We start from the raw sequence: 13,453 nt of genomic DNA, 5'->3' as shown, positions 1-13,453 counted from the left end.
ACAACTTTTCTTCTTCACGAGGAATAAGTGTAATATTTCCTCATGTAAGTAAATTTTGTGCAAATTTTAAAAATTGTGACAAAAAATTTTGACATTAGCTTCTTCCATCTCTTTCAAACTTAGAGAGAAAAACTGATATTATGAAGGATGAAGTACCCTAAAGGGGTAAATGTATATTTTTTACCCAGACATTTTGCAAACATAGTAAATATTTTCAATAAAATATACCAAAGATTGTTATATCTTATTTAAAGATGCATTCATTTATAATAGTGTATGTATATATTAAAAAGTTAGTACCTTGTAGACAAGTGTGGATGACAAAGAAAAAATAAACATACTGCATTTTGATCCTGTTTTATTTTATTTATCACAGCATTTCATAACACATAAAGTGCTACAATTAATTGGAGGTGTTTCTCACACAATTTTTCCAGCATTGGAGTACATTCTCCCAAATTTGTCGAAGACGTGGACTGTTGTAAAGACTGTTTTGAATGGCTGAAATGACAGAAAAAAAGAAAACTAAGTTTAATATTTTAATAAGCATAGAATGTAATGTTGTCATAAAAGGTAAAGAGCTTAACATTATAAATGTTTACTATAGCTCACCTGCTGAACAATTCTCAGTGTTTTTGCCATGCTTATGGCATTTATTTTGTTTTTCCACGGTTCTGCATCATGTGGATCAACAATGTGTTACCATATAGGTATGTACCAATTTAGGGTTTACCATGCTTTTACCATGATTTCACTGTGCACTTGACTTTGCTTTTACTACCATAAGCAATGCTACATTTTTCATAAGGGTGAACAAGATTCATACTCTGTGTAACACTTAATTGAAAACATAAAAACTCAGTGGTGATTCATATGCATTAAACCAAAACAAATGAACAAAACAATAAAATTGAAGGCCTTAGCAAAATATAGGCAGTTATACAAGTACCTTTTTTAAAACACAATTACATTTGTTAAAATGAAAATTGGACACTCAATCAGACTAGAAACTGCAAACAATTGAACCTGACTATGATTAATAGCTTTCTCTCATGATTTAAGTCCACTAAAGAGCTTTTTTTTGATAGCAAAAAAAAGGAAAAACAACATTTTTGAATAACATGCCCAGACATTAAATTTTATGTTAATAATACAGATTTGTGTATTTTTTCTTTTTTTACCTGAATTGAAAACAATAAAATAGATACATATAAAAAAGTAATTACATTTTGTCAGTTATTAAATCATGGTATCATTCACAGTGATTTTTAAGCAATTGTTTTAAATGTTCCAATTAAATGGAAATTTACAATTAGATGGACATAGCACTAGCACAGTAATTTAGCAGGTATGGGCCTCAATTTTATTTTTAATATGACCAGCAATTTACTGTGGCTATTAAAAGTATTCACACCCTCGGACTTTTTCTCATTTTATTGTGTTACTATATGGAATCATAATGTATTTAACTGGGATGTTTTGCCAAAATAGAAATCTGTTTAAGTGAAAATGGAAATCTTCAGCTCCTGCAAAATTAAATTATAAATAGCAAACAGAAAACAATTGATTGCATTCTGTAAATATTCACCGCCCTTTGCTATGAAACACCTAAAGAGGCTCTGGTGCAACCAATTGTCCTTAGAAGTCACGGAATGGCATCCTAATGTGTGCAATTAAGTTGATAACTACAGCTCTCAACAAAAACTGCATCATGAAGACAAAGGAACATTCAAAGCAAATCCAAGATACGGTTATTGAAAAGTACCAATCAGCGAAAGGGTATGAGAACATTTCCTCGGCATTGAATATGCCCAAAGCACAATAAACACCCGGGCAATACACCTGGACATCAACACCTCTCTATGCAGGTGGATTATGGATTTCCTGACTAGCAGACCACAGACTGTGAGGGTAAATGGAAAACTTTCTTCCACGCTGACCATCAATATACTGCATGTGCCCCTCAGAGCTGTGTTCTTAACCCCCAGCTGTTGTCCTTGTTCACCCACAATTGTGTGGCCAGACACAGCTCCAATTACACCTATAAATATGATGATGACACTACCATCATCATTTTCAACTGTCCTTACCAGATTTTACATGGGGGAATATTGAGAGTGTAATGTATTACAGTGTGGTTTGGCAGCAGCTCGTTGTCTGATTGGAAGGCGTTACAGGGGGTGATCAGGTCAGCCCAGTCTATGATTGGAGTACAGCTCCCCTCTATTTCAGACATTTTTACAACTTGCTGTGTTAGAAAGGCTGGACGTATTCCTAAGGATACCAGTCATCCTGGTTTCTCACTTTTCTCTTCCCATTTCCCCCTGGTATGTGTTATAGGAGCATAAAGGCACAAACCTCCAGATTCAGAGACATTTCTTCCCACAAGCTGTCAGATTACTGAACTCTACCTCTACCACTGGCTGTCACAGATGTTCTTATTTCTAAGATGTACAGTATGTTATTTAACTTGTTGTTGGTGTTGCCACTGTTCTGTGTTTATATTTTAATTACTGTTTTTGTATTGGAGCATACATGCAAATAAGCATTTCATTGCACTTGTGCATATGACAATAAACTGAACTGAAAGTCCATTATAAAGTAATCTGTGCAGAACAGTGCATCCTCAAAAACTGAGTATCTAGGCAAGAAGGAGACCAGTCAAGGAAGTCACCACTATGACAACTCTAAAGGAATTCCAGTCTTCCATGGCTGAGATTGGAGAAACTGTGCATACAGCAGCAATTGCATGGGTGGTTCACAAACCTTCACACACAAACAAAAGACGTTGACATAGATGATGTGATGACTCACATTAGACCTTAACTACAGTTTGCCAGAAGGCATGTGGGAGACTCTAAAACCAAGTGGAAACAGATTTTACAATCTGATGAGACAAAAACTGATCTTTTTGGCCTCAACGCTAAGCACTATATTTGGGGCAAGTGTAACAATGCACAGTATCCTGAGAACACCATCCCTTGCTGTAATGCATGTTGGTGCCTGTATCATGCTAGATGGGCATGCTTCACTGCATCATGGCCTGGAAGACATGTGAAGAAAGAACGCAAAATGGATGCAGCAAAGTCCAGAGAAATCCTGAAAGATAACCTGCTGCAGTCTACATCAGACCTGGGACTTGGGAGAACATTCATCTTCCAGCAAGATGCTCTAGTCCTTTTTCTCCTCTCCACCAGCTGTAAGCAGAACTGACCCTATTATCATCACCCACAATTAGATCTCATTATCTAATAAACATAAACTTTTCAGCCAAATGAGTGAATGCCAATAAAGCAAACTAATTCAAATTACACCTCTACTCCATATTAATTAGGGTATGGAACTAAATGAAACATCATAATCAGATAGCTTTAAGACACTGTAAATATATTACAATCCAATGTGATCGGTTGTGACTAATTTTGTATTGCCTTTATGTCACACTGACCTTTGAAATTCAAGGGGAATACCTTGATTGAATCCCCAAATCCATCTCCATTGAGAGAAACTGTTGAAAAGACAAGGAACTTCGAGGTAGCCTACTTGATCAAAAGCAGGGTTTGAATCAAACTGTGAATCTTGACAGCAAAATTGTATAAAGCGGACCGAGAACCTAGAAAGAATGGTACTGTATCTTTTTGTCACAAACCTAAATGTACCAAATAATTTTAAGATTTAAATTAATATAAATATTTATTAAAATATTTGGTACTGACTGAACTCGATGGATTACTGACTGAACTTGATGGATCATTAAATTGTTTAAATCTTTAAACAAGTGAAACATCATTTCATTACAACTGTCAAACACAAACATTCCATCTTACGGCAGAGCCCTATAAACAAAAACGGCTATTTAACATTTATAATAAGTCAAATAATATATGGTAGTGTTTACAATTAAGTATTACTTTTTAGAGAGTTCTGCCCTCTCATCATTGAGCTCTTTGCAGCTCATGTATTTTTCTTTTGAAGAGATGTTTTGTAGATTTGATTGTCTTTCAACGGTTTATCACAGAGGACTGGACAGTCAAGGTCAAAATTTACCCACACAAACCAAATAGCCTTCATTGTAGAAATGCTGAGATGTGACTTTATAAAATGTTTTTATGATTTGAAAAAATCATCCAGCAGTGGTTTTCATGCTAGATAGATACAATATCTCTACTTTGCCATATTTAAGTATTCTATTGCTTTTTTGTCAGTTTCCTGAAAAACATTGTGCCATCTTTCAGAAACCAATTAATTGTTTTACATTTATCCTGATGATTCTCTTCTAAATATGGGTGTGAATCCTTGTTTGGCAAGTGGCACAGCTACTTTATATGTTATTCCAATCTGGCTCAATCCTCAACAGGGCTCAGTCAAGCTTTTTTGTGCACTCAAAGGCCAATTACTATTGATCCAGCTAGAATTCCCCTTCACCAACTTCCATGTCCTTAATAAAAGACTCCAAGAGTAACGTTGTGCTAGTCATGACAAACCTTTCCCTCTCTGAGCCTCTCTGTTATGGAAGATTAATTGTTATCAATTGTCAGAATATTTCAGTGCAATTAGAAAACACAACTTCCTGCAATAATCTTCATACAAAAATAATAAGCTTTGCTGATTGTTAATTCTGTCTCAATAGAATGTCATGATAATCACACATGAAATGAAAGTGTCCGTATTACTACAGTATTACAGGAAGCAGAGGCCTATACAGAACCCTTCCAATAATATTCATTATTCTATTACATGTGATTAATTGGCCACCATGAAGATACTCCCTTTCAGTGCCACTAGAGCACAATGCCATGTAATGTTAGTAAATAATGCTCATTATAAACATATCGAGATTCAGAATATTTCTGTCAATCCTTGTATGTTACAGGTTACAGTATAGTTTTTGAATTATGTTTTCTAAATAATGATTGCCACAATGTCCCTATTTATAATTTGCATAATGTGGAATGTAACAATATTCTCTTTTGTTAATTCAAATGGTACTTTGTATTATGTATTATATATTATGGCACATATATTGAAAGGTATTAATATATTAGGCAATATTGTTTATAAAGTAATTATTGCATTTAAAAGACAAAAAATATCTTGTTTAAATGCATTTTTTTTTCTGTAGGGCTAATAGGCTTCTATACTTTATACTTATACACTATACATGATGGCCAGCAGCCATATCACCCTGCAACTCACAACTGGGAACCCACTGAAGCTAAGCAGGTGTGAGCCTGGTCAGTACCTAGATGGGAGACAGATGAGATATAAAATTGAGGTCCTGACTCCCTGTGGTCATTAAAAAATCCCAGGAAGTTTCTCCAAAAGAGTAGGGGTGTAACCCAGGCGTCCTGGCCAAATTTCCCATTGGCCCTTACCAATCATGGCCTCCTAATAATCCCCATCTATGAATTGGCTTCATTACTCTGCTCTCCTCCCCGCTGATATCTGATGTGTGGTGAGCGTTCTGGCGCACTATGGGTCATGTCGCACCATCCAGGTGGATGGTGGAGGGGAGTCCCCATTACCTGTAAAGCACTTTGAGTGGAGTGTCCAGAAAAGCGTGATATAAATGTAAGCTATTATTATTATTATACTTCCTCTATGTGTTGGTTTTTCCTTATTGTAGGTAAATTAGATTAGCTGAAGCTTCCAAACACAAACAAACATATCTACATCTACAGTATATACACTCTCTTTTTTTTATTTTCCTTACCCAGCCATCATACTGTAGCTGATAATATCAATTTCACTTTATTTCTCTCAAATATTTGATTTTGTTACTTCATATCACATACTACTAATGAACAGATAACTGACTTTGGAAAACCTTCTGAAAACAGATTATATAGAACCAGATATTACTTTATGTACAAAATAAACTATTTACAAAATAAATAGTTCATATCCCAGAAACTAAGCAAGTTTGGGTCTGGTTAGCAGGGAGAATGGAGACCTGTAAGTAGAATCAAGTGGTGCTGAAAGTGGTGTTGGTGGACCTGCAGATGGTATGCTTCCCTCTAAATGCAAAGTTTCAAATCAATGTCTCTGTATGGTGACACAGTTCTGCAAGAGGTGCTGCTATTTGAATGAAATATTAAATCAAGGTCCTGATCCCATGGCACTGTTTTGTAATTGTGAAGAGATACAGTATTAACCCAATATCTTGGCTAAATTCTAATGTGAGTCCTCTCCTACTGAGCATTTTGGGATCCTTTAAGATGAAATGTTCCACGGAAATGCAAGCATTACTATTACTATTTAAAAATAAAACTCAAGACAGTAAAAACAATTCTTATAATCAGTGTAAGTTGTTCATTAGAAGAAACAGTCAACTCATCTTTAGGTATAAGGTATTGAAGACTGAAGCCAAATTCTTTACTAACTGGTTAAGACCAATCATTTCATCCAAACAACATCTGCGCCTGATACAAGACACTTCACAAAGTGAACCTGTTTTAAAAAATGTTAATGTTAAAATCTGAAGAAATATAAGGATAAAATAGATAGGTCACAGTAAGTTTAAGCAAATACGGAACAAAAAATACTACAAAAATATACTTTGTATATATAGGTGAATAGGTCTTTAACTGTTGTACAATTTATTTGGCTGATTATCCTAACAATGTCAATGATGACAGCTTATTCTATGTTATATTTTGACAGTGTCACTAGTGTATCCTGTTTGCAACATTTTATACTGTACTGTAACAACAAAAGCAGACAAATACATTTTTCTGGAAAATATGACACAAAACTCTTGATTTGCACAGCTGATCTTTGAAAATGCCTAGCAGACTATCAGACCTGAAATCTGATTGGGATATGTAGTACCACTGAGACCAGAATGCTTTCAGAACTGCTTATTGGTTTTGTTCTCAAGACCTTTTTTCCTATCAACAACATAACCACAACTCTAACCTTTGATAGTTTCATTGGAGATGTAGCTGGTGGAACTGACTGGGCCTCTTAATCATAGCTGTAGTACATTTTTACAAGGCCCAGTCAGCCTGTTAATGATGAATGCATGAGGCACAACAGTAATCGTGACCTCCTTTTTGCACTGCTGCAAAAAAATCTAGATATTTTTAGTTGGACTGGATTCAGGTTTTATAACTGGCCTAGTTGCCATAGAAACCAAGGGCCTTGTGGCACTCCCTAGGTGTGGGCAGTAATATTATGACCACCCGGGAGAATGATTTTGTCTAAAATGTATAACCTTTACAAGGCTGGTAATTATATGTCAAGACCATACAGCTTGTTGATGATGTTGCCAGGAACAAAGTAGAATCAGAAGTTAAGTAAGCATGGAAAGAGTTTTTTTCAAGACAAAAAAAAATGTAGTTAAGGAAGGACAAACTAATGTCATAGACTGGGGCATAATGATCTTCTGCTCCTAGGCCTGAATGCTATCCCTCTGTCAGTCAGTGTCCAGAACTCTGACAATCATAGTTCTGCAGATGCCCTGTGAGGGGGTTTGCCCGTCCTTGTAATCATTGCTCTTTCCTTACATTGAAATGGCACAAAATAAAAAAAAACATGCCGTGCAAATTTGAAAATAAACCGTACTTGCATCTTCAGACAGTACTGACATTCTGAATCCATATGATGGATTTTGAGAGATTTGTAGTTCTTGTTTAACTCAAATTTGACATTAGACATTTGTGTACATTGATATATTTCCTAAAACCAAGATGGAAAAATATAATTGCAACAGTATTAATAACACGAGAAAAGTTTTTAATGAGGAGGAGGCCATTCAGTCCATCTGGGCAATTTAGTTAGTAGCTAATTGATCCAAAGATCTTATTGGGCCATTCCTTGAAAGAAAACTATGTTACCTTTTACAATATGGCTAGGTAGCATGCAAGTTATTACTATCAGGGAAGATTGTATATTAATAAAAATAATAGTGCATAAAATCAAGGCTGTTACATAACAAATATGAGCTTCTAATGATCTGGATGCTTGGAAAAGTCTTCACTCTTATGGGAAAAAGCACCATCCTATTAAATCACACAGACAGATTCAATTAGGTCTATATGAATTCATTGGATATATACCATATTTATGGGAATATATAAGGGAATCTTATGTAACTCCCCCAGCTGAGAGCTGAGGAAATGACAGACCAGCCATAAGGTCCAGGCTCACAAGACCCTCCTCGTTTAGAAGGAATAAACTGCTGGAAGAGAAAATGGGGGAGGTAAAAGGGGGTGCAACAAAAGACATGCACTATGGGTGCTCAGGAGGCGAGATATTTACATACAAAAGGGCAGAAGTGGTATGATTAAAATTCAACCCACACAAACTTTTGTTTACAAACTCCATATGGGAAAAAGTGATAACATAAATGAAAATGAAAAACTTTGTGGTTACATAAAACAGACTCTGATTTGTTTATATAAACATATAATTGACATTTAATACTTATTCAATTAATGTATTATTAAGAAGACTCATTCAAAGTAACTTGAACTATTCAACCCAATTGTCTGAACAAGTGTTGTGAGTATATATGGAACAAAAACAAATTTAAAGGCAGGATGTGTGACAAGCTCCATGTTTGAAATTTGACAGATGTACATGTAAGCAGAATGCTTTTGTAATAAGAAATATAACTGCTTTTCTCAATGAAATAAGATATTTAATCCTGCAATTTTTCAGTTTCCGATGATTCAGTAAAAAAGAAAAGAAAAAAGAAGATTGATTTATTTGCTTCTGTGTTCTTTAGGATGAAGTTTTTTCACAACTGAAACCAATTAGTGGGGCCGGCACTTGTAGTACAGAATGTAGGTCAACATCAAGTAATAAAAAAGTATTGACTTTTCTCTGACTGTAAGCAGCATGAAAGGGGTGCCGCGGCCTTGTCGTACATGAAAAGAGCTCCATTAATTTCACTTATTTCGAGAAGGGCCCTGTCAAGTCCTAATGCTTCCAATGCACTTTTCGCGTTGAGGCACCCTGACACGAACCCTGGCCCCAGCAAAATGAGTTTACATTATTTTAGCAACTGAAAGAAGTTGGCACTGTAATTTTTAATTCCCCAAGCCACATCCAGATGCCTTTAAGGACTTCTCCCTGTGAAAGAAGAGAAGACCTTTTTTATGTGGCTAATCCACTATAACAGCACCATTTCTGTTTTTTTTAGTTGATGACAAACCAATTTAGTTGTGTGTCCTCACAATAAAAAAATTGCAACTATAAGAAAAAAAAGCAACACAGTTGAAACACATATTCTGTAATAAACCCCCCCAAAAATCCATTGTTCTCTTTGTGCAATTTTACATACAGTACATGTACAGTACAAGGACAACAGCGAATTGTATTCTTGTAAGAAGAATCGTATACCTGAATAGTAGACGAAATATTTATCAGAGTGCAACAGGAAATCCCACCTGTCATATTATTAAGTTAAGATTTGAAAGGCAGTTTTTATTTTTCGCTTACTCAGGTAATTTATCACAGTGAAAAACTTAACCATGATTTTGGAGTGGAACTATTACATTAAAACAGACCAGTCATAAGAAATATAAAGCCATGCATCCAGTTCCCTTTTCTTTTACGACCACACCCATTCCACACATTATATCATTTTCACTACCCTTTTTTAATTAATTTAGTTATATAAAGATGAGATACTATATACTGTATACTGTGTATATAGAGCAGCAAAATAAAGTTATAACTGTATCAAATTCATGAAGTTGTTCTCAAAAAAAAGACTAAATATTTTTGGCATGTATTTTCTTTTAACCAATTCTCAGTCCTGCTCCTGGACTGCCCTTGTGTCCTTTGTTTCTTCTCGGTCATTCAAACTCAGCTCAGGCTCTTAAATAGTATTTTAAAATCAGTTTGAATTCTCTTACAGTATCTTATAAAATCAGTTTTAATTTTTCAATGGTAGAAAGAGGTTAGAAATTAGCATGAAGTTTGCTCCAGATTCAGCTTTCCTCTTAGGTTTGTTTATGTTTTCAATGAATGGGTTGAATTTAACCAATGCGCTCAAGAAAAAAAAATAATTAAAAGAATGTTTTATTCTGACTTAAGATGCATATATTTTCTTGACAAGCAGTAAGGGTTTTTAAAAAGATTTAAATTTGAAACAAAGAATTGTTGACTGTATTTCTAGGAATGGCTTACTCATTGCACTTTGGTTCACTCATTGAGTATTTCTGTGTAAATTGTAAGTTGGGTAGGTAAAATATTCAAAGAACTGGAAAAACATTCCCTTCTGATTCTCTCTTGGCCTGATATTTTGTCTTGGAATAAGTAGACATATTCCTGCGACAAAATGAATCTCCTGCTATAACAATGAGGAAAGGACATGCCAGGAAATCCTGACAAATATGAAGATCAGTACAATCAAGTTAGAAAAATGTTGCTCCTTCACTCAACCATGCCTATATCAGTCATATTGAATTATCACAGAGGACAAATACAGTTCTCTCACATTATACCACAACCTAGGAAGTCTATCATGAACCATACTGTTGCTCACCTGAGAATATCACTGTATGTGTCATTGCAAGAATATGGTCAATCAATTAGAACATTAAAATCAGTGTAGAATCAAGTACTTCTTACATACATTGAGAACCCAGACACTGCAAACATGGTTTGTTAAATTTCATGAACAATTTTGATCTGATAATAATTTCATAGTTACAATTTTTGTGGCTTCCAATGTAAGGCAAGTAATATAATGTGAATGCAACTTGCAGGACACACTTCATATCTCATCCTGAAATACTGTAAATCACATTTATTTATTAAATTATTTATTTACAGTAAAAAACATGTACAATATACTGTACCTAAGTGCATGCAGTTACAAAGGTATGTTATTACACCTGTGTTATGAACATAACTGTACTATTAGTTTTGATATGACCTGCCAATAATAAAGTCTGTAACAGTTTCTATGAAGTATTAGAGATTTGAGATTTTAGTGTGAGAGATTAATTGGGTAATTTCTGAAGGAGAGTATAATCAAACAATAAGCTTGCTTTATAGTTGTATGACAATCAATTGATTCTATAACCACAAGTCACAGTAACTATAAATATTGTGGAAATATGATGCACTGCTGATATACCGCAGCTTTATTCAAAGGTAACTAAAGTATTCCATACAAGAAACAAAATTATTCTCACAGTAGGCTGTTAACAAAAACATGATTTTCAAAGTGTGATCTTCTGAAGCAAAACTGTACAACATAAATTACTATCTAATTTGATTCTGAATCCTATTGAGATTAGACTCTTCAGAAACAAAACAGAATTAAATGTGGTCCCTTTTTACAAAAGTTGATAGAAGGAATTGAAACAAAAATGCACTTAATAAATAAAATGATTTGTTCAGGTGGGTAGCCATCTACATTGGAGAAACAGGAAGGAGACTCGGAGACCGCTTCAGAGAACACGTCAGGGCTGTGAAGATTAAAGATCTCTCCAAGCCCATTGTTTCTCATTTCACCTCTGACGGCCACGACCACACTAATCTCTCCGTCTGTGTTCTCAAAGACGGTTTTCCGAACTCATACATCAGAAAGACCACCGAAACTAAAATTATTCTGCAGTTAGGATCACACATTCTCCCTTCCCTTAACGACAGATTACTGTTCTTTTAAATTTTCTCCATTCATTGGAAGTTTCATTTCACACCTCTCTGCACCCATTCTGACTTCACACCTCTTGATTGGCCTCTCTTTCTGTCCCCTGCTCCCGCCTCTCACTCCTCCTCCCTCCCAACCTTTGTTCTCCCGCTACTTTACCTTTGCCTACTGCCCTGTCTCTCTCACACCTGAAGAAGGCTCCACGGCCGAAACGTTGTGTTCTCTTTCTTCTTTTTTTCAGCATGGAATAAACCTATTACTTGTTCCAAAATGATTTGTTGTCTGGTGAATGCAATAATTTAGGTTAACTAACGTGGATCAGCAATGAGTCCTCTTCATCTAGGAAAGCTTTTTGAAATTCAATCCAGCAGCAACACAAGCCTGACAGCATCACCTTTTTTGCACATTTTAAATTTTTAAAACAATTTCACACTAAACTTTTGAATGTTTGAATGTTTAAATTAAATATTCTTTCAGAGAACCCATTTTTCAACCACATGTACAGTAAGTAAACCAAAGAAAAGTTAATAGTGTTTCTGGAACAATCACCAACTAAATCCAACAGTAAAATGTAAAAACAATTGGAGATGAGACTGATGTGACCATGCACAGACTCAATGCTAAGATTACAGGGAGACAGAGAGGCATTAAAGGGTTCATTTAATTATAGTCTTTGCTGTATCAGCAGGGGTTACTTGTTTCATTTGTCAACATAACCATTTTAGCACAAACCATAATATGTATTTGCAGCTTTAAATTGAGTTTTCAATTGATTCTTCCTTATTATTTCTCTATTATGCAGAAATCATTGAATTACATTTGAAGGGTCAAGGAAAGCTCCAGTTTTTTATATTGATTAAATCTTTCCTTTTGATTGGTTGTATTTATATAAATTGCATATAAAACTAAATTCAGGACATTGTCTCTTCGTTGGAGGTGTAATGTTGCCTAAGTTTTGATAGAACTTCAATTTCTTCATAGTAACTGAAAATTGAATTAATATAATTGATATTTTGACATATATATGTGTGACAATTTTTAGACTTTCCTTATGTTAAATAATGTGTAACAGGAATCAGACCCTGATCTAAATGTTTATATTGTCCTGTTATTTCTTATACATTGTTTGGCAATATTACATCTTTTTAGCATCACTCAAAATATTCACATTATGAATTGGAACCTCTTTTATGAAAGTGCCTGTTAATATCTGGAGAAGTTCTCCAATAGCATGACATCATCATGTGCTGTCACTACAGTACGTCACATTTTTTCCAGTTCCAATTTATCCTGAATGTAGATTACTTTAAGGAGTGAAAGGATTTCCAAACTGTGGGATCAAGTAGGGTCAGAAACAAAACCTACTGTAACTGGCTACTTACAGTACCAATTCAATGTCTTTTGGTGTCCTACTGTCAAAAATGTGATTTCATAATGATACTGTTTACATAAAGGTAATGTCCACATCAGGATTAGTGAAGTACAACATCCAAGAAGAAGCTCATTTCACAGAACAATTTGTTTGTTGAACAGTTTGATAATTCATAATAAGTTTCATATTAGCACTTACCATTCCTACTTCAAATACTGTAGATATAAATTGTTGAAGTAATTGTTGAGATGGAAGATTGGGTACTGTATATGACTTACTACCTCTGTTGATGTTTGGTTCCCACTATCTAGGAACATCCCACTGTTTCTGGATAGGCAACACATCTAAGCTGTACTTTAGATATAGTGATCACAGGTTTTTCTACAAACTCATATGAAGGTCTGATGCATTCAATTCAATAAGTAACACATTTCCACTCAGTTTTGGAAAATACATGTGTAGCATTT

At 34.8% G+C, this 13,453-nt stretch overlaps 1 protein-coding gene across 3 annotated transcripts in view; it reads right to left on the bottom strand.

Annotated features, from left to right (window-relative positions):
• Window positions 1–341: 341 nt before the first annotated feature.
• spata17 (spermatogenesis associated 17) overlaps window positions 342–13,453 on the bottom strand; it is a 72,568-nt gene continuing 59,456 nt past the window's right edge. For all 3 annotated transcript variants that reach the window (XM_015344109.2, XM_069180173.1, XM_015344114.2), the window contains one exon: window positions 342–501. In XM_015344109.2, coding sequence (XP_015199595.2) covers window positions 421–501 — 81 coding nt within the window. In that variant the 3' untranslated portion in view covers window positions 342–420. The remainder of the gene's footprint in view (window positions 502–13,453) is intronic.

Source organism: Lepisosteus oculatus, chromosome 2, assembly GCF_040954835.1.
Source record: "Lepisosteus oculatus isolate fLepOcu1 chromosome 2, fLepOcu1.hap2, whole genome shotgun sequence".
Lineage (NCBI taxonomy): Eukaryota > Metazoa > Chordata > Actinopteri > Semionotiformes > Lepisosteidae > Lepisosteus > Lepisosteus oculatus.
The sequence above is the reverse complement of the archived record's forward strand: the minus strand, read 5'-3'. Positions and strand labels throughout refer to the sequence as shown.